Source organism: Pogona vitticeps, chromosome 2 (genome assembly GCF_051106095.1).
Source record: "Pogona vitticeps strain Pit_001003342236 chromosome 2, PviZW2.1, whole genome shotgun sequence".
NCBI classification, from domain to species: Eukaryota; Metazoa; Chordata; class Lepidosauria; order Squamata; family Agamidae; genus Pogona; species Pogona vitticeps.
Window position 1 is genome coordinate 34,026,212 of NC_135784.1, and position 21,160 is coordinate 34,047,371.

General features: G+C 42.2%; 1 protein-coding gene across 2 annotated transcripts in view; it reads right to left on the minus strand.

Moving 5' to 3' along the window:
* Window positions 1-21,160, minus strand: part of CAMK1 (calcium/calmodulin dependent protein kinase I) — a 41,305-nt gene that overhangs the window by 1,750 nt on the left and 18,395 nt on the right. For both annotated transcript variants that reach the window (XM_072989253.2, XM_072989254.2), the window contains exons 4-11: window positions 19,853-19,927; window positions 19,245-19,383; window positions 9,328-9,454; window positions 7,864-7,939; window positions 5,459-5,571; window positions 5,264-5,342; window positions 2,861-2,948; window positions 2,010-2,106 (exon numbers count right to left, since the gene is read on the minus strand). In XM_072989253.2, coding sequence (XP_072845354.1) covers window positions 2,010-2,106; window positions 2,861-2,948; window positions 5,264-5,342; window positions 5,459-5,571; window positions 7,864-7,939; window positions 9,328-9,454; window positions 19,245-19,383; window positions 19,853-19,927 — 794 coding nt within the window. The remainder of the gene's footprint in view (window positions 1-2,009; window positions 2,107-2,860; window positions 2,949-5,263; window positions 5,343-5,458; window positions 5,572-7,863; window positions 7,940-9,327; window positions 9,455-19,244; window positions 19,384-19,852; window positions 19,928-21,160) is intronic.

Sequence of the window (21,160 nt, forward strand, 5' to 3'; positions counted from 1 at the left end):
GTTACAACCATAGACTTTGGGTCATCATCAAAATTTAAGGAGAAACATCACCCAAAACATCATAATGGGATGCTTGGCCAACTAATAATACCCAAAACACATCAAATGCTTACTAGGCTTAAAATAATTATCACAATGACCAAACATCACACAACTTGTACAAAGAGAAATATAATTGAAGGATACAATTCTAAAACAAGCCACTGTGTTCTTACTGATCCACAGGCCTTGGAAACTGCTAAAACATGCCCCATGATCCAACAACATGCTATGTGGAGAGGAAATCTACAGTAGGGAGCCAGGGATGGGACTGGGGTTGAGCATTGAGGATTTAGCATCTGCCACTGATTTCAGATTTGCTACTCTGTTTCCCCAAAAATAAGACCTAACCTGAAAATAAGCCCTAGTATGATTTTTCAGGATGCTCGTAATATAAGCCCTAACCAAAACATAAGCCAGTTAAGTGAAACCCCGCTCTCCACCACTGTGCAGCAACCAGAAGATGAATTATTGTTAACAACAACAACAACAACAACATCCCCTGAAAATAAGCCCTAATGCATTTTGGAGCAAAAATTAATATAAGACCCTGTCTTATTTTTGGGGAAACAAGGTACTAAGGTTCGAAGTGCAAAAAAATTAAAGTACAGTATGACCCCCTTCACAAGATCAGTACTCACAGTCTGAAAATATTTAAAATATTTTTTTAAAATAGAAAAAATATTTTCACATATATTACCAGAACTGGACACTAGATGGAACCAGAGACCATGCTATGTACACTTGTTTACAAAGACTACATAGCATGGTCTCTCTCGCCCTCTAGTGACCAGTTCTGTTAATGCATGTGAAAATATTTTTCCCCTTTAACACCACAAGTGTCTGTGAGAGTAAGAATGAGAGTTCTTTATTATCCACAGTCTTCAATATTCACTGGGGGCTTAGAACCAATCCCCAGCGGATACGGGAATCCTACTGTAAAATCAATATCAGATCTGGTATTTAGCACCATCACATCAAGGGTCAACAATTAGAAACTGCATAGATCAAATGTTAAATAAAATGAAGACATTCTTTACTGTGGTATTCCATTACAGAGGCTTGCTTATCATTTAAATTGACCTTGTTCTGGAACCAAATTTAAAACTTCCTAAACTTCATATCTCCAGTTACCATGGCTTGGTTCTGGCTTTTTGGATTATGGATATGTTTAAAACTGTACTTTTATTTCAATTATGCCGTAAGCCATCTTGGGTCCACTTTTGGGGAGATAGGCAGGATACAAATTGAACACATTTTTGTCTTCTCTTTATTCTTATTAATTATATTCAATTTGGATTGGTTTCTACTATTTACAGTGTCTTACCCAGAGACCTCCAGATTTAGCATGAGACATAAATATTCCAGAAAATAAAATAAATGATAGTTATCAAACTCTGCTATGAATGACATTGCCTCCATATTTGACATCAGGATTCAAAGGTGAAATAGTGAGATACTGAGTGGTACCTTGACTTGCAGATGTCCTTACTTGCGAACGATTCGAGTTACGAATGGCTCCGTTCGCAAAAAGTCACTTCAACCTGCGAACAGAGCCTCGACTTACAAACCAAAAGAAAAAAAAAAAAAAAAACACTTTTCTGCCCTTTTTTGACCTAAGTTCACCTTGGGTCAAAAGAAGAAGAAAAAAATTTTTTTAAATCGCCCCCTAGTGGTAGATACGGATTAACCGGCTTTGCATTAGTTCCTATGGGAACTAATGCTTCGACTTAAGAACGGCGCCTCAACTTAAGAACGAAAAACAGCAGGTATGGATTAAATGGTTTTCAATGCATACCAATGGGAAAGTTTGACTCGACTTACGAACTTTTCGACATGGGAACTTAATTCCAATACAGATTAAGTTCACAAGTCGAGGTACCACGGTATTCAGCTTTCTCCTGATGTCATTCCCCAACACCGTGGAGAATATGCCACTCCCTCCACCCAGGGTGCTCCCGACTTCTCACCGTTGCTTTCCTGCATGGCTTGTCCAGGTCCCTCTAGGCTGGTTCCAAGCTGTAGCTTCCTCATATGCCTTACCACAGCAGTTGCATTGAAGGCTTGCTACACAGAAAGGGAGCACAAACACACACACACACACACACAAAGAAAGAGGCATTAAAATAGAGGAGACTCTAGCAAAGCACTAAAATAATTAATGGCTTTGTTCTTTTCCCACTCACTCTGGCCATTGAGAAAGGATGGTCAGCAAACACCTGTCACCAGAAGTGTTATCTATACACCCTTCTTCCTTCATCTGGTGCCCTTCAAATGTGCTGGACTACAACTCCCATCATGCCAGTGGCCAAGCTGACTGGCGATGCAGGGGATTTACAACCAGTCCATCTGGAGGGTTCAGGCTTGGGGTAGACTGATCCAAATAATGTTGTTCTCTCTGCTCAAAGCATTTGGAAAAGCACAGTCTGAAAAGGCTAAAGGGGAATTCTCCTGAGGGTCCTCCCAACACCCTCAACCAATGAGATGTTCCCCGGATTCTGTGAGGACAAGTGAGACTGTTAACCTGGTATAGAAAACCACTGCAGGTCTATAGACTAGAGATACGTTCCAAAAGGTGCATACGAATCACCTTATGAATATTAATGCAATTCAGAAGCAGACAACAAAAACAGGAACATTCTAGCCAACAGAGATTTTGCACTCACAATTGTAACTTTAATTTGAGCAGGCACTGATTTACATCTCACACTTCATAAGCCACTCCTGTTGTTGTTTAGCTGTGAAGTCGTGACTCTTTGTGACCCCAGGCCCTCCTGTCTTCCACGAGCCACACCTACTTCGTTGCAAGAGTTATACTTACTTTCCACTTGCTCTTGGCAAAATTCTTTTTTATCTGCTCACTCACTGACTGATGGATGTTCTTATCCAATGCAGTGTCACCAGCAATCCTGGGCAGAAAAGGAAATCAAAATGGTTCTTATAAACAATGTATCTAAAAACATGTAGGAAAGGTACAGTATCAAGATTTACACTGAATTCAAGGAAACTGATCTCTCTAGCTTCTGTTTTGTTTGCTATCAGCAGCTGGACACTTGAATTATCCACACAAAATTAACTGTACAAAATAAATATATAAAAATAGCCTTCTGTTTTCCCAAAGCTTGGAACAGCCTTTACTGGAGATCTGTGGTTGTTTTATGTACAAATGTACAATTTAGACATTATGGGGATAAAGAAACCAGCCTATCGACAGTACAAGAGTCACAGAAACATTATTATTGTTTTTCAAAAAGTCGTTATTTTCCATCTCTCCTTGTACTTTCACATTCTATCAGGTAAACGTGGTCTAGACCCACAACTAGAGACCTTTGGGGTAGAGTGGGCGGCATATTAATCAATCAATCAATCAATCAATCAATCAATCGATCAATCAATTAAAACTAGACAAATATATGATATGTATTTCCGAAGGCTTTCACAGCCGGGATCTAATGGTTGTTGTGGGTTTTTCAGGCTCTTTGGCCATGTTCTGAAGGTTGTTCTTCCTAACGTTTCGCCAGTCTCTGTGGCCAGCATCACCCATCTACAGAAAAAGACAAAAGCCTATCTCACAGCCATAAATACTGCACTACCAAGCCAACTACACCAGAGCACAGAGTGCTGTCCTCTGAAGATGCCGGCCACAGAGACTGGCGAAACGCTAGGAAGAACAACTTATCTCCGGAGATTCGCGCAGCTCCCTCGCTGGAGAGTTTTAAAAAACAACTGAAAACATGGATATTTAGGCAGGCCTTTCCCCCCTCCCAGTTAATTCTTAATTTTTCTTCTCTTCTTATCTGTTATAATTTATCTTGTTCTCATGGAGAAAATTTTTCTTTCTTTTTTTTCTAATTATGTTAATTATGTTATATATATGCTTGTTTTATATGTTATGTTGTAAGCCGCCTAGAGTGTTCGCGACAAACAGATAGGTGGGGTATAAATGGAATAAATAAATAAAAATAAATAAATAAGAACCATCTTCAGAACACAGCCAAAGAGCCCGAAAAACCCACAACAGCCAAATATATGATAACACTGTCAAACCCTTTCTATGTTGGTTTTATGCAAAAAAAATCAATTAAATTACAAACCGATGCTTGACCTTGGGCTGAAATTCCCATAAGGTCTCCTCCCTCCATGGCTGAGCTGGCTAGTGCTCATAGGAGTGGCACAACATCTGAAGAGCTGTGCCTCCCAACCCTCTTTTTGGGGCCATGGCAACGATCTTCCTAACCCTGCCACTAAGAGGTGTAACCAACTTATTTCTGACTCTGGATTTCAGGATCTTACGCAATGTGGGAAAGATGCATTTTAGGTCAAGTCTGTGGAACCCTTGGGCCCTCCAGATGTTTTGGCCTACAACGTCAACGACCCCTACCTAACACGGCCAGGGGTGAGGGACATATCTCCAAACCTCTTTAGGTCCCCAACCCCATGTTAGATAGTAAACTCAGTGACTTTGCTTATTTGGAGTGGCCGCTGGCCTTACAACATTCGGGGGCTCCCTCAAGTCTATTTGGCTAATTGTATCTCTGGACTTTACTTTAGTTTATTAGATGTTTACCCCGCCCCCCCAAGACAAAGTCTACTCGGGGCGGCTTACACACATGATAAAACATCATAATATAACAAATATAAAAAAATCATTTAAAACATCGTAATTTTAATACTTATTTTAGATCATTGCCAGGATGAAATCATTTAAAAGACAAAGAATAAAGATCAGTTATCCAAAGTCCTATCCTAGCAGGGCTCCTCCTGATCCCTGAGCCCTCCTGCCCCTATAACTAGAGGAACCAAAGATGAAACATGGGGCGCACTGCATACAAAGCATAACGCTAAGCAAGGGCTTTTCCTACACAAAGCTCCAGTGTCTTTTGCATTCACTCTTATGACAAGCCCCATGACAGGTATGAGGAACCTCTGGCACCTGTGATATGAGTGGACTCCAATTGCCATCCTCTCTCACTTTTAGCAATGCTGGATAGGGAGATATGAGTTACAGTTTAACAACAGGTGGAGGCTCACTTGGTCCCGTGTGAGATAAGACATTAGCAGAGCCATTCTGTACATATCTGTTGAGTCCTTCTGATTTCGATGGGGCTGACTTTCAGGTAAGCAGGCCTGAAAGTCTGCTACCAAATTTTCTCATTTTACAAACGGACAACAGAGAACAGGCCTAGTTCAAAGCCAAACGGAGAATGGGATCTGAGCTCCTTACCATGGGTGCTGTAGTGCTTGCTCACAGGTGAAGCGCTTCTTGGGATCCCTCTCCATTAAATGCCGGATGAAATCTTTGGCTAGGAGTGAAAAGAACGTGAGTGACCAAGCGTGAGTTTATCAGCATCGTCACCACCCGCAGCCTAACTCGACTTGATTCTGGTGTCCAAAGATGCTACCAGATCTTTCTTCTCACCTGATTCTGAGATGTCATCCCAATAGGGTGAATCAAATTCATATTCGGCCTTCAGGATTTGCTCAAAGAGCTTTGTGTCGTTCTCATCGTAGAATGGGGGATAGCCACACAATCTGAGGGGAAAGAGTGGGACAAGGTGTGCGCGTGACTTTTCAGGGTACGTATCAGGTTGAGGGGGAAATGCAGCCTGGGAACAAGCAACCCAGGGTGGAGAAATGAGGCACGCACAGAGGGAGAGGAGAAAAATAAAGGGAGTAGGTTACATTCTGGCCTGTAGAGCAGAGGAGTAGATGCACAGCATTGACTAGAAAGAGGGAATTAAAGCTACAATGACGGGTTGAGGCCCTTGCCTGGAAACCATGCCTGCAACAAGGTAAAAAGTGAACCTGCTATGATGAAAGCCACCTTGGCTCCTTTTTAAGGAAAAAGGCAGGGTAAAAACATATTAAATAAACAAATAAACAAAATATTTCCTACCCAGTCTCAGTGAGTTAGGTAGAGTAAAAGTAAAGGTTCCCCTTGACAATTTTTGTCCAGTCGTGTTCGACTCTAGGGGGCGGTGCTCATCCCCATTTCCAAGCCACAGAGCCAGCGTTTTGTCCGAAGACAATCCTCCGTGGTCACATGGCCAGTGCGACTTAGACACGGAACACTGTTACCTTCCCACCGAGGTGGTCCCTATTTATCTACTTGCATTTGCATGCTTTCGAACCCCTAGGTTGGCGGGAGCTGGGACAAGCGACGGGAGCTCACTCCGTCACGTGGATTCGATCTTACGACTGCTTGGTCTTCTGACCCTGCAGCACAGGCTTCTGTGGTTTAGCCCGCAGTGCCACCACGTCCATGGAGTGCCACCACGTCCTATTACCTTTATCCACCTTAAAGAAAAAGAGTGGACCAAAGAAGGAGTCAAGGTCTATGCAGCTCAAGACTTCAGGGTCGGAACATCCCTCCCTCCCACCACGTAGCTGCCTGTCCCTCTAAAAATCAACCTCTAAAGCTCCCCTCCATTGATCTACTAAAGACATTTACAGTTGTTTTCTTTTCCCACCAGCCCCCCCCCCATCTATATAATGCTTGTCAGCTCACTTAGCCCCAACGTTATCCTCTTGTTGGCAAGAGGTTGTCACGTTCTCCTCATCATAGAAGAGGGTGGGCTGATTTTTAAATACCAGCTTTATGCTAACTAATTATCTCTGATGATTGCTTGGCATAGGTACAGCTTCATGTTATACCTATGCTATTTTTTTTTAATATCTGTATATTTCAATTGTTGGAAAATGAAGAAATGTGACAGGGGAGAAAATGGATTCATTTGAAACCCCTTGTGTGGCGGAGAGTGGTCTTACAGATACCACAGACTGCTAAAAAGACAAATAAGTGTGTTCCAGATCACATCAAGCTTAAACTCTCACTATGAGTGAAAATGACTAAACTGAGGCTATCATGCTTTGGGCATATCATGAGGATAGAAGACTCACTGGAAAGGCAATAGTGCTGGGAAAAGTCAGAGGCATCAAGAAAAAAGGAAGCTCTGACATCAGTTGGGCTGAGTCAAACCACTGGTTTTAGTTTAGACTTGAGCAGAGCTGTTAAAGATAAGACCTCTTGGAAAAAAAGTAATTCATAGGTGGCATAACTTATAAGTGACTTTGCAGCACATAACACACACAAAGCATTATAAATGCCTTTTTGAAAAGGAAAAGGGAAAAAGAACAAGTATAAAAATATGCAATTTCTTTATTCTATTTCTGTTCTGTCTCTTTTTATGTGCGTCCACCCATGAACACATTCTGTTCCACTTCTGCATTAACCTATTCCTAAAAAATATAAAAAAATAAAAATCTGCACAATATACTCAATCTGTCTTTTACAATATATTTTATCTCAAAAGCAGGCTCAAACTTCAGTCTAGAATGGCACAGGTTTCAAAATTTGGAAAAACAGGTTCCTCAAGCATCCCTCTATCTCACAGTAGCATTTGATAAACGTCTCCCAAAGATATTTGTAAGAAAGATCCAGGAACATCTTTTGCAGCAGGGGGTGACAATCCAACCCTTTTGCAGCAGTGCAGAAGATCACATCGCAGGTTTGAACAGGTGCAGGCAACTCATGAGAAAGAAGTCATGGTCTGGGCAGAAAAAGTGAAATTTCTAGTTCTCCATATTCCAAAAAGAGTGTCCATACGAGAAACCTTCCCAAGCCATATGAGAGGGGAAAAAAGGAATTGACAAGCAGGCACATTAATGTGCTGCTAAAGTCAGCCAAGACAGACAAAGGCTGTGTGTCAAACATCACTGGGACTCCCATGGGGGGGGGGGAAGAGAAGCATCCAGAAAGGACTGGAGAGAGAATGCACCTCCCTCCATTTGCCTCTTTTTCTGCCATTTCAACTTGATACATACAAGATATAGGCGATGACTCCAATTGACCAGCAGTCCACAGCCTTGCTGTAAGGTTTCTGCGCCAACACCTCAGGAGCTGGATCATACCAGGAGGATTGGGGAAGAAAGAAAGAAAAAAAGAATGTGACCATTACAGGCTGAAGGATCCCACGGGCCCTCATGTCATCTCTATTGCCAAATATAAGCCTTGCCTCAGGAAGTTTCTTTTAAGGCAGCTATGGGCAAACCGTTAGTCCTCCAGGCTAACTTCAGCTCTTGTCAGCTTCAGAAAACATGGCCAATGATAGGGAATGATGGGATCTGGAGTGTACTCTCTGAGGAAATGTGTGGCAAGAAAGTGTTTCAAATTAATAAATAAATCCCACTTCTTATTATAGGCTACCTTCCTCACTTCCCAGGACAATTTTCAGGCCTGGCTCAAAAGGAAGGTGAGCTAAATAGCCAACTGGCCAGCTATACCTTAATAATAATAGACAATATTTCCTAGGTAGAGAAGAAGTGATTTACTTCTGGGGGGGGAGGGGCGCTTGCCCAAAAGCCACCCAGGCTGGCTCTTCTCCCTGGAGGCCCAGTGAGGAATTGAACTCCCAAACTCTGGCTCCCCAAGCCAGATACCTAAACCACTGAGCTATCCAGCCAGCCAGCTGTACCTTGCTCCAACCTTTTTCCTTATCCTCTGCAACACCCCTGATTTCATTCCTTTTAAGTTTCATCACAGACCATTATGGTGGGGAGAGGGAAAACACCAGCCTGCAGGTTTGAAGCCAGAATCTGACTTGTAAGGGAGCTTAACCGCATCTGTTCCCCTCCCCCACGGTGAATCCCCATGAAATTTCATTTATTCTTCTCACAGAGAAGCCAAGAGTAGGGGCAACGCTCTTCCTCCAACCTTGTCTGGCTTGTTAGGATAGTGATACAGGCTTCAAGATCAAAGGCACTTTCCCTCCTGCTGTATAGACTTAAATCTGGTGGTTGAATGTAAGCTTAGTTCTCGCCGAGACTGAAAATGGGAATGAGCTACATTCTTTCAGACTTCACGACAGGCTGAATGTTCTCTGTAACATCCGGGCACACACCGTCAGCTAGCAAGTCAAAGAGACGGGTTCTCCAGCATGCTAGCTCTGTATGGAGGGAGCTGACACAAAATGGTTTGGCCCACCCGTGAATTTACCACCCCACTGAAAATGAGGCCTTATTTCCTCTTTAACCCTCTGAGATCTGTCTTGGCAACTTGTTTTGCTAGACTGCAGGAAGATGGGAGCACTAGGGAGAGCATTACAGATCAACACTAAATGGGAGGTTCTTTTCCCATATCTTGGGCCCCATAAGACTGGGTTAAAGTATAGCGATGGTGTAATCCTACCTTCATGAACAGAGGTTTTGGCTGTATGAACACACCAAGTTTTCTTTGCTATTTCCTATTGTCTGCAAATGAGGAGGGGGGAGACAACGTTTGGAGCTCACCCACATAACCAGGAGTCCCACAGGCCGTAGACATGACAGTGCCTGAACCCTCTATCTTTGATAGGCCAAAGTCGCTGATCATAATCTTGGAGTCTTCATCCAGACTGTAATACAGCAGATTTTCAGGCTGATGAGTTAAAGGTAAAGAAGAAAGAATGGAAAGAATTTAACACATAATATATTAAACTACAGTGCAGGTTCAGACTGAATATAGATGAAGAAAGCCTCAAGGCAATAGAGAAAAAGAAAAAAATATAAGAAAAATATTGCAAAAGAAAAAGAAAAATATGCAAAAGAAAAATATAAAAACTATAAAATTGCCCACCCCATTATCCTAAAATCTTACAGAGATATGTTTGGACAAAAAGAGAACATGGATAAAAAACAGTGACATGGAGAGAAAAAAACAATGAAGAAATCTGATCAAGTTATTTCTGAAACCTGATTTTTTGAAATGGGGCAGCAAGACCTTGTCTTGGCCTAACAAAGTAAACACCATTTTGGAAAGAAAAACTCCATAATACATTTCTGAGGTAACAGAGCTTAGAACACTACTTTAAAAGGCAGTTTAGTTGTTTCAGTTTTTAAAAAGTAACTCATTACTGTTGTTCATAACATTTTTAAAAGCATATTGGCTTTAAACAATACAGTTTCTTTTTCATTTCTATAGTATAAGAAACATTAGTTTTTAAAAAAAAACAGCCAGAACAGTAAGCCAATACTACTCAAATCTAAGTATAGTGTGTTACTTCTTTTGTAATAAACTTTAGTTTGTTTTCAAAATCTACAACAGAAAGAAAATCGCCTGAAATATGGTGTGAACAAATAATAGAATCACAGAAGAGTGAAGTTGGAAGGGGCCTATAAGGCCATCAAGTCCAACCCCCTGCTCAGTGCAGGAATACAAATCAAAGGAGATCTGCCAGGTGGTTGTCTAAGTTTGTCTTCAATGCCTCCAGTATTGGAGCACTCACTACCTCTCAAGGTAACTGGTTCCACTGCCATACTGCTCTGACGGTTAGGAAGTTTTTCCTGATATTCAACTTCAATCTGGCTTCCTGTGACTTGAGCCCATTATTGCGTGTCCTGCACTCTGGGATGATCGAGAACAGATCCTGCCTCTCCTCTGTATGACAGCCTTTTAAGTATTTGAAAAGTGTTATCACATCACCCCTCTGTCATTCTCAAGGCTAAACATGTCCAATTCTTTCAGTCTTTCCTCACAAGGCTTGGTTTCCAGCCCCCTGATCATCTTTGTTGCCCTCCTATGAACTTGATCCAATTTGTCAGCATCCTTCTTGAAGTGTGGTGTCTATATCCAGACTATATCCAGCTCTACAATTCTCTGATTACATGATTCTAAGTTTGGAGGATAGAGGACTGCAGGTCTCCAAGCCCATGTGATTCACAATTTCTGAAATCTTACTGCTAATAATGAAAATATGATAATTAGATTCTTCCAAACAACCTCTGGGTTTATGATTGTGAAATAACATGCTTCTGTATCCGTGATTCAAAACTCCAGGAAATAGCCTGACACTGACACCCAAATTTGGCACAAATCAAGAGCAGACTTTTGCTACATCTGTGCAAAATGTGGTCCTAACCCAAAGTTCCATTTTAAAGTTATAATTGTTTAGGCAGCCCCCATTTTTAGAATTGCCTCATAGAATGCTGATTTGCTCTGCTGCACAATAACATCACTACACTCTTGTGCAGTGATCATTACACAGAAAGAACCTCATTATGTGGTTTTGGAGACTTGGTCAAGCAGCAAAGGAAAATATCAGAATGTGATGTTCTTCCCACTTTACTGCCAGAAAGCTCTGCCACTGAAGAGGATCCATTAAGGAGACATCATTTCCATAAGGAAGAACTGCAACAGTCTAAGCAATCAAATAATATTAAATGGCTCCTGACTAAATGTTGAATGCTCTGACGTGACGTTACAGCACTGAAGAAAGCTCTGAAGAAATCCTGAGTCAGATTTCAGAACTGCAAACAGGCAGCCAAGTAACTGGACATGGATTTTTAAGCATTTGACGGTGGAATCTTTAAATGGATCCGTTCAGAAGTAAACCAGACAGGATTCAGGGAGGATTACCAGTGTGGTGTACTGGACAGAGTGACAGGACTCTAGAGAACAGGGTTCAATGCCTGCTCAGCCATAAAAAGTGATTGGGGGAGTGGAACTGGTAAAACCACTCCTTAAGTATCTCATTTGAAAGCTCTATTAAAGTCGCTTATACATTGATTCTGACTTGACGTTACAAAACACACACATATACACCCTAAGTAAAAGCTACAGAAATGTAGTATTTTTTTTCCCTTTTAACATACTATGCTGCTTCATGTATTGTTAGTTCCCTTCTTGGCGATAAGCCCACCGACTACTCTTGAACAGCTAATATTGATCCCTTAGTTATAAAATGGAAATAGTGTAAATTACTTCTGAGGAATCTATGGACAAATTAACACTGTAAATCGATTGTGCATTGAATGTGCAATATAAATTAAAAATAATGAAACCAATAGCAACTATTTCTGACAACACGCACATGATCCATACTTGTTCCTATCCTTTAACACAACAGTTCATATGCTTCACTGTATAGCCAGAGATCTTTGAAAGCAAGAATCATACAGAAAAAAAAATGCTCAGGTTAATCTAGAGATTCACCTGTGTGATCAATTATACTGAATGTAATAAAGAGGAAACACTGAACAAACAGAAGAGCTCAAAAAGTGTGCTGAAATAAATATACTGAAAGTCCAAAGTATTTCCTTCTTCAGCAGCATCTCTTGTGCTGTCTCCAGGAAAGGCTTAGATTGAAGTCAGTGACTGCTAAACTGGGCCTCAATTTTTTTTTCTCAGTGCACCTTTGAATCTTCCTCTTCTTTATCCTCTTGCTTTGATGCTTTCCCTTCTTTTTCTTGCCTTCTCAGTCCACCATCTGTGTGCCATGAAACTTAAATTCTAGGCCAATGAAAGATACCCATAAATTTGACAATGCTCTCAAAAACTGCTTGCTGTCCTCTGAAGATGTCGGCCACAGAGACTGGCGAAACGTCAGGAAGAACATCCTTCAGAACACGGCCAAAGAGCCCGAAAAACCCAGAACAACCACATTCAAAAACTGCTGTCACAAATTCTGGCACAAATCAGGGCAGCCTCTGATCTCTGATCAGCAGCTGTAGTGAAAAGTGACGACAAGACAAAGCTCATGTTACTGTTTACCAGCTTGGCAGTTGCTCTGAATCAGAGCAGAGGGAGCAAAAAAATGGAGCTAAGAAAAGTTAATGTAACATCCAACCGGCATAATTCCCAACCAACAAGACTATGCTGAATGAGAGATCCTGAAGGCTGTAGTCCCGTCCCGTCCCGTCCCGTCCCGTCCCGTCCATCCGTCCATCCATAAGGTCTTCTCTGAACAAGTCTCAGGACATATGCTGTTTTCAAAGTATCAATGGTAACTGATATATTGGGGGCGAATGGGATTTTCCTCCTGCTAGAAAGGGCTGAATTTGAAAAAAAAAAGGGGGGGGATAAAGATACAATTTACCTAAAGGGAAGAGTTATACTAAAACACCATTTTCTTCTTAAAGCAACTTAGCACCCCTTTCACACTCAGAATCCAAGGCCCAGAATCCCATACTTTGTTTAGTTATTGCAGGAAAACACACTTATCTTTCTTTCTGAGATGCACAGAGGGAACAACAAGGATGTCGACTATGTGCTTTTGGTATGGAAATTGTGGCTCAGACTGAATGACACCTAAAGGCATAGGAACACTGACCTCCTTAGTTAAAAGATCAGCAGCCAGGAAGCAGGATGGATTTGATTTAAAGCAAAATGATTTAAATCACGATTTATTTATTCTTTCAAATCAGATTTTTTTTGACAATTTAAATTAAAAGACTGATTTTTAAAATTTTAATCGTGATTTAAATCAATTTGCTTTTTAAAAAATAATCAATTCCTACCTACCCTGCAGAAGACAGTTTCTTCACCACAGATACGTATGCCCCTTTAGAAAGAATTTCCAAGATAGAGGACTCCAACCACCCTCCACCCGATTATATTGCCTGAGAAAAAAGGCAAGAAGGCATCTTCTTCTTTGACTTGGAAAAATCCAACGCGGGCGACAGCAGATCAGAGCACAGAAAAGTTGCTTTTCGGACTACAACTCCCAGAAACTCTGTGTCAACATGGTCGCTGGCAATCCTGGCTGAGAGATTCTGGCTGACCGAGCAGATCCGGAAATCACCAACTTGGTAGAACATGGCAACATAAGAAGTAAAATCAGTGGTGTTATTAGTGGGGCTCATCAGAAGAGCTAAATTACACCTTGTTATCTGAACATCTTTTGTAACTTCCACAAAACATATCAGGGAATCTTGCTAGCATAATTTGTTGCTTTCTGGAAGAGGGGCCACCCTGGCATATATACAACCTGACTTCAGAGACGTTGGCCTCTGCCAGCCTAAGGCAAAGACACTGGATGAAAAGGCCAGGTTCTCCACTTTATCTGCCTGCCACAAACCTCTCTGGTCTCATTTCCCCCAGAAAGGGCTTTGAGCTATTTTTTTCTACACAATGGAGTAAAGCAGCTGAGGTGAGGAAGGGAGAATGCTCTGCAGCAGTGATCCCCAACCTTGGGCCTCCAGATGTTCTTGGATTATAACTCCCAGAAGCCTTCACCACCACCTCTGCTGGCCAGGATTTCTGGGAGTTGAAGTCCAAGAACATCTGGAGGCCCAAGGTTGGGGACCACTGCTCTGCAGGACACAAAGAGAGGAGAGGTCCTGGGTTGTCCTAATACATTTGGCACAGGACATCTGAAGGGTCACTCGCTTCCTTGTGAGCCTGCCCATAACTTCCAGCTGTTCTCAGAAGCCCTATCATATATACCCCCCCACACACCACTTGGAGAGGCTCGGTGGACAGGCAACTTGAGGCACAGCCTTTTTTGGTAGCAACACTCCCATGGCTAGGGTTGCCAGATGCCCAGCAAAAGGAGGACATGTCCTCCTTTTTAGCCTAATGTCCTCCATCCAGCAGGCAAAGCTAAAAACCTTTAAAATGTCTGGCTTTTGGGTGTGTCACACTCACAGGGGGCCGTGTCTTAGAGCGCATGGTGCGGGCAGGCGGGCGAGAGCCAGGAGCCACGCATCTCCCTGACCCACTGGAGCCGCTTCTCTCTGGCGAGGGAGAGACTTTCAGCGACACGCAGCCAGGCGCTTTCCTTCCCACAGGTGAGCAGCAGCAGCAGCAGCAGCAACTCCTCCTCCTCTCCTCCCCCCCGCTTTGAGACAGCTTCAAGATCCAATGAATCAGAACCACGCGTCCTGTTTGCTCAACTCCTCCTCTTTGCTCCCCGAGAGGAACGCAGCTGAAAAACTCGGCGGGAGCTTGAAGGGAAGCCTGGCTGATCCCTGAGCTTTCCCACTTTCCCTGCTGGTTCATCTTAGGGTGGCAAAACCCTCCACAAAACCACCGCCTCCACAGGAAACCCCCCCCCCGTTGCTTTTTCCCTGCACTCTCCTTCCTCGTCTTGAGGTTTCCCCCAGGGAGCCTGGAAAGCGCTCTAGCGCTCCTGCCTTTGTACAGCTGGCACCACCAGAGGGTTTTGTTTTGCTTTGAAAAACAGCGAGGAGAACTGTGTGTTTGCAGCTGAGGCTGGAGGAAAGCGGGGGGTTATGGTACGTCCTCCTCTGTGCCCTTTTTTGTCTTTCTATGTCCTCCTATCTGGCAACCCTACCCATGGCAGAATATCTTCCAGAGAGAAGCGAAGCTGGCTCCTTTGGCTCCTTGCTTACCTTACTTTAGATGGGTAGTAAAGACAAAAGTGTGAAGGCAAGAGGAGAAGGGGACGACAGAGGACAAGATGGTTGGACAGTGTCATCGAAGCGACCAACATGAATTTGACCAAATTCCGGGAGGCAGTGGAAGACAGGAGGGCCTGGCGTGCTCTGGTCCATGGGGCCACGAAGAGTCGGACACGACTAAATAACTAAACAACAACAAAAACTATTCCACACCATCAAATATTTAATGGCTAGAATCCTGTAGCTCAGCACAGTATGCCACATGACAGTAGGCCTACTGAATCAAGGGAGATTTGGGAGTCAACACATCTGTGAGGCCCAGTGATTTGAATGAACCTAAAACCTGATGGACCTAAAGGGCCTTCTAGGTTTAAATATAATACTCAAAACATGAGGCTCTCTTTCATGTAATTTATATTCTTTCAATGATTATTGAAATATAGCTTCTTAAACATAAATGATTCATGTTTATAAAAGAGGGGTACTTGAAAGTTTCATGTTTCCTCTTGCATACTGTATAACTTTTTGATGCCCTTTCATTCACCCTTTGTTAAATTGCCTCAGAAATTTTTCATCTAATAGCATCACAGGACTGTCAGCAGCCAATCAGAATGCTCAGGGAGAAGTGGAAATTTTGAATCTCTAAAAATCACAAGACGACAGTGCTCTATCCTTCAGTCTTTACTTGTGGGATTACTGTGTGCTGATCTCCTGGTGCTCTCCATCTTGAACTGCTGCCTGTCTGGCCTATTGTGCTCTATTTTGGATCCTTTTCTTCTTTTTCGATCTTTTTTCTTGATTGTCTGTATTTTCCCCATTTGTCAATCCAAATGAAAGTTACAGCCAAGAAACCAGAGTAAGACTGAGACACAGAAGGAATTCTATTCCCAGTTAGTATGTACAGGTGTGAAAGCTGTACAGAGATGAAAGTGAAAACTGCTGACAGGAAGAAAGTTTATGTGTTTGAAATATAGTGCTGGAGGAGAGCTTTGTGGATACCCTGGACTGCCAGAAAGGCAAACAAGTAGGTTCTAGAGCAAATCAAACCTGAACATTATCTGGAGGCAAAAATGACAAAAATGAGGCTGTTATGCTTTGGGAACATCATAAAAAGTCAAGATTATCTGGAAAAGACAATAATGCTGGGAAAAATTGAAGGCAGAAGGAAAAGAGGAAGACCAAATATGAGATAGATTGACCCCATAAAGGAAACCACAGCCTTGAGTTTACAAGAGCTGAACAGAACTGTTGAGGACATGACATTTTGGAAGTCACACATTTATAGGGTCACCATAAATCAACATTTCTTTAGATTATATTTGCTGACTGTGCCAGCAGGGTTTTTTTTTGTTTGTTTGTTCTGTTTTGTTTTGTTTTAATATCCTTTTCCTCCCAATTTCTTTGCAGACTTTTCTTTTTCTTTCCTTCCTCGGATTATTTTTGCTGCTGCCTGGAGAAGAGAACAGAAGGTACGAAGTGAAGGGGGGAAGAAATGTCATCATATAGTGGACATGTCGGTTTCATGGCTTTGATTGTATTTTCTACTTTTATTTGCTTGCTTATTTTTTATTGGTTTTGGGGAGAAAGGCCAGATGTGTTTTGTTTTATTTTGTTATTTGCTCCCCTTCGTGCGAAGGAGTGCTTATTCTGTTTGACTGCTTTTTAAAAATTCTTATTTGGCAATTTTACTGTGTATAGATTTTGCTAAAGGTGTATATTTTGGTGAGGCTTTGGAGGGTTGCCTTGTTTATTTCTGTGGGAGATATGGGTCGGGTTTAGACTTCATGACTGGGGTGACACCGGACTTTCTGGTGGTGGCATTTTTCTCTTGTGTGCTGCTGCTTGTTGTTCTTGGTGTTGTGCTATTGCTGCTTGCTTAGGTGAGTGGGTGTTTTATATCCATGCAGCCAGCACCTGACTAGTTGACTATTTCCTTATCTTTTTTCCCCTTTGTACTACCCTAAGCCCAGAAGGTTTGTTGAGCTGAGCAAATAACACCGAACTCATGCTGTTATTTTCTCTCTTCTAATGGTTGAGTATTTTACCAGTTTCCTAATTGGTTGGTGGGTGAGTAAGATTTTTTTTTTCCTCTGTGCATAGGACTGGTGATAATGGGTTCCTGAATAGGTCTGATGATGATTTTTCTTTCTCATATACTGTTGGAATACATTGATTCTCTGCTGCCATGTGTCTCCTTTTCAGAAAAGTTTTTACAGCTTTGGAAAGCTAGAAAACACAAATGGGGGAACACAAACAGGAAACCCCAAAGACCTTGTCTCTTTCATGCAAAATGAAAGGACCAATAGAAAAAAAATAATAATAATGAAAGAGGCAACCATGAAAGAACCCAAAAGAAAAGAATTGTGAACATTTTCACTGTGCACGTCCCTGCATAAATTCTGCTTCAATGCGAGGCTCTTTTCTATCTTGGAAGAACCACTAAGCTGATAGGAAGTTTACTCTCTTTTTTTTTTGTCCCAGCCAGATGAGGTGAAATATATATTTTTTTCAGATGGAACTAACAAGAACACATGCCAGAAGATTTGTCATCAGGGCAGTAAAAACTTTCTACTTCAAATGGCACGAAGGAGGAACAAGGAAAGTCAGACAAGAGACTTCCTCAAAGTTTCCATGAACAGCGTGTATGAGACATCTCTTCCATATGAACAGATTAACACAAGCTGTGCTTTTCCATTCTCATGTCCTTTTCCAGGTCCGCCGAGTAATTTTGCAAATACATCAAAAACAGCACTCAATTCTAAGCAGTTTTTCCTACAAAACAACAGCAACCTAAATTCGGGGGGCTGGTCTCCTTCAACACTCAATGCAACTCAGTTGTATTATTTTTTCCTAGGCAACGTTTGTCCCACCCACATACACATCCAAACTCAGTCATGTTGTGTCACTAGTCCCAAGCAGCTTGGTAACATTTACATGGCTAAAGATAATTCAGCACCATCCATCATTATTCAATCAACTTTTATTACCTCAATTTCTATTGGTTCAAAGGCATAATAGTTCACATGGTGTCCTCAATGTACTGGAGTGTTCATTTATCTGGTTAATGCAATGATAACTGAAGTCACTCACAATCACAACTAGTTTTCTTTTGCTTGCTTTTGATTCAATCCTTTGCTGTTTGAAGAGCATCAACTGGGGAGGGCAAGTCCTAATACTAAATTTGCACCTCTGTTTCCACCCATGCTGAGTCTATCAAGCAGTTTTTCTTATGCTATAACCTACGCCCCTGCATTTATTGAACTTTATGTTTCTTTTGAAAAAATACTGTAAGACACCTTTCCTGCACAATCCTTTGTAATGTTCATGGATAACAGTATCTCACTCTTTGCATACTGTCGTGGGTACCATATAAGGAACCAACAATCGGCTTGGTGACATTCATGTAATCATGAGATTTTAGAAAGTCAACAGCGGGTGCAAGGGATCAGATTTGGATCGAGAGGCTGGTGCAGTAAGTAGAAAGATTTTTACCTTTTACCCACTGAAGTCTCAGTCCAGATCAAGAATAGCTGGAGGGCACCGGGGATGGAGACCCGATATGCAGGGCTCACTGTCGAGTCGGACTTAAGCTGCACCAGTGACTTGGCTTGGACTCAAGTCTGGGTCAGAACCCACCAATCCTTCCCTATTTTTCTGGGGGATAAAGCTTGCTTTTAATAGCAGCTCCGACTAGAAGCTTGGGACTTGGTCTCAAGTATTCGGACTGTATTTGGGACTCAGACTCAAAGACTTGCCAACATCCCTGGAGCATACTTGTATTGGAAGAAAAGTTTCCACAGGCAAAAAGGAAATTTTCCTCTTGGTACAAATAGAAAGCACACTCCCAGATCAGGATGGCAGCAGAGGAGAAAGGATTAAAGATTCCCTTCCCTCCTTCCTCTCTACATACACCATGGTATCAAATCAGACAATGGAGTACACCTGCTGTTGGCTTTTTTTTAAAGCCACTGATGCAGTTGCTCACTGTACAAACGGCGTCTCAACTATTATACAGACATTTCTTCAAATGCACCTCTGAGGCAGCCTTGATGAGCTGATGTCTCTGGCCAAAAAGAGAGAACACCCACCTTCAGGTCACGGTGTACGACACCCATGTCGTGCAGATATTTTACAGCATCTAGGATCTGTCGGATGAGCTGACTGGCATCTCGCTCTGTGTAAAATCCTTTCTCCACAATCCGATCAAAAAGCTCCCCACCTGAGACCCTAAAAAAGAGGAACACTACAAATAAGACCTATTCAAACATGGCTGCCTAAGGCAGGGTAGCAAATAGTGCTGCTCCCCTACTCACCTGATTTAAGGTATGTAAAGCCACCCACATGAATTCAGTGTATAAGGCAGAAAATTTTACTGCCTTCGTTATTTCATTTCTTTTTATTTATTTATTTTTACTCCCTGTGATGGGGGAAAATGCTTATGAGACCCTTTCCCATCATGACAAGTAAAAAATATAATAATAATAAACCCAATCACTAACCACTTGTTGTCCTTTCTCTCACGCCCAAAATCAGCTGCCTGAGGTGACTGCATTGTCTTTTCTAAAAATAGGGCCAGATGTTTAATGAGATGCCACACGCGTGCCCCCATGACATCCCAAGAAGCCCAGAGCATCCCACACACTTGTCCATCAGGCGGTGAAACCCGAGGCCTGCGGTTTTCCAGTTCTCAACTCACAGCTGCATGACGAGGTAGAGATGTCCCCCACTCTCATAGATGTCATCCAGAGCCACAATATTGGGATGCTTGATCCTGCCAGAAGAGAAGAGATCATCCCAATTAGGAGACAAGATACAGACATCTTTAAGCTATCCTTGCTCTACCTCCACCAAAATGAAATATTAATCTACTTGCTTCCCAACACGGCTCCTTCCCTTCTGGTTTAGGCTGCTTTTCTAGCCTTCATGGCTGCTCCAAATCTGAGGGACTTTCCAGAGGGCAGTTCCTGTCCCCTGTATCGCTAGTCCTGGCCAAACAAACATCACTTAGGCAACATTGCTTCCTCTAGTAGCTTTATACAGAAAAGCAGGCTTTGCGGAGGAGAAAAGAAATGTGAAGGGGACCTCCCATGCTAGTTTTGTGTAAGGAAGAATTCATTGAAGCCCATTCCTTTATCTGAGGAGCCCATTCCTTTATCTGAGGAGAGGGCTTGTGATATCTGACATTACCAATGCACCTCACCTTGATTCTTTAAGTTTTCAGCCCCGAGTTTGGAACCATCCTGACACTTTGGCATCCCTGCCTCCTCCAGCAGCCAACCACTCACGGGCTGCACACAGAGGACCCCTGTCCCATCTCTTTGGTGTGGTCTGCTGCTGGAGGAGATGGGGAAGAGCAGCTCGAGCTCCTGCCCAGATTAGAAAAACACTGGAAGAGGACCCCCGCAGTGCACAATGAAATGTGAGTGGGCCAGCTCACAACTAGCCTAGAAATTGGGGAGAGGGTGGTTTCCTTCATACTAAAAACATGGATCATAGTGAATGCTACACATAGCATGGTCTCTGGATCCCACTAGTGGCCAGTACTAGTAACTTCCATCTTTAGAAATATATATTTCTAGGATTTTCCTTTTAATATTTAAAGACCATGGATAAGTGAATCAACAGATACTGATTCTGTAAATAAGAGGATCCTACTATACATCAGTAAAATAAAAAAAATTATTGTCCAAGCATACTTTTGGATGGTGTACATACAGCTAGCTGTACACCTAAGTTTTTTTTTTTATGAAACAGTAGAGTAGCTGCAAGACTAAGCTGTGAACCAGAAAGATCCCACAGACAAACCTAGCCTCTTCCATGAACTCACCTATAAGTGAGCTACCATGTGTCAGCTTTAAGACATCACACTCTCAAACATACACGGGCAATAAAGGAATCACAATAATACATTGAAGGGTGGATGTAAGGATTAATGAAATCATGTGAGTGAATGTTTATGATGCTACTAAATCTTATTATGTGCTGGGGTAATGTCCACACAGTT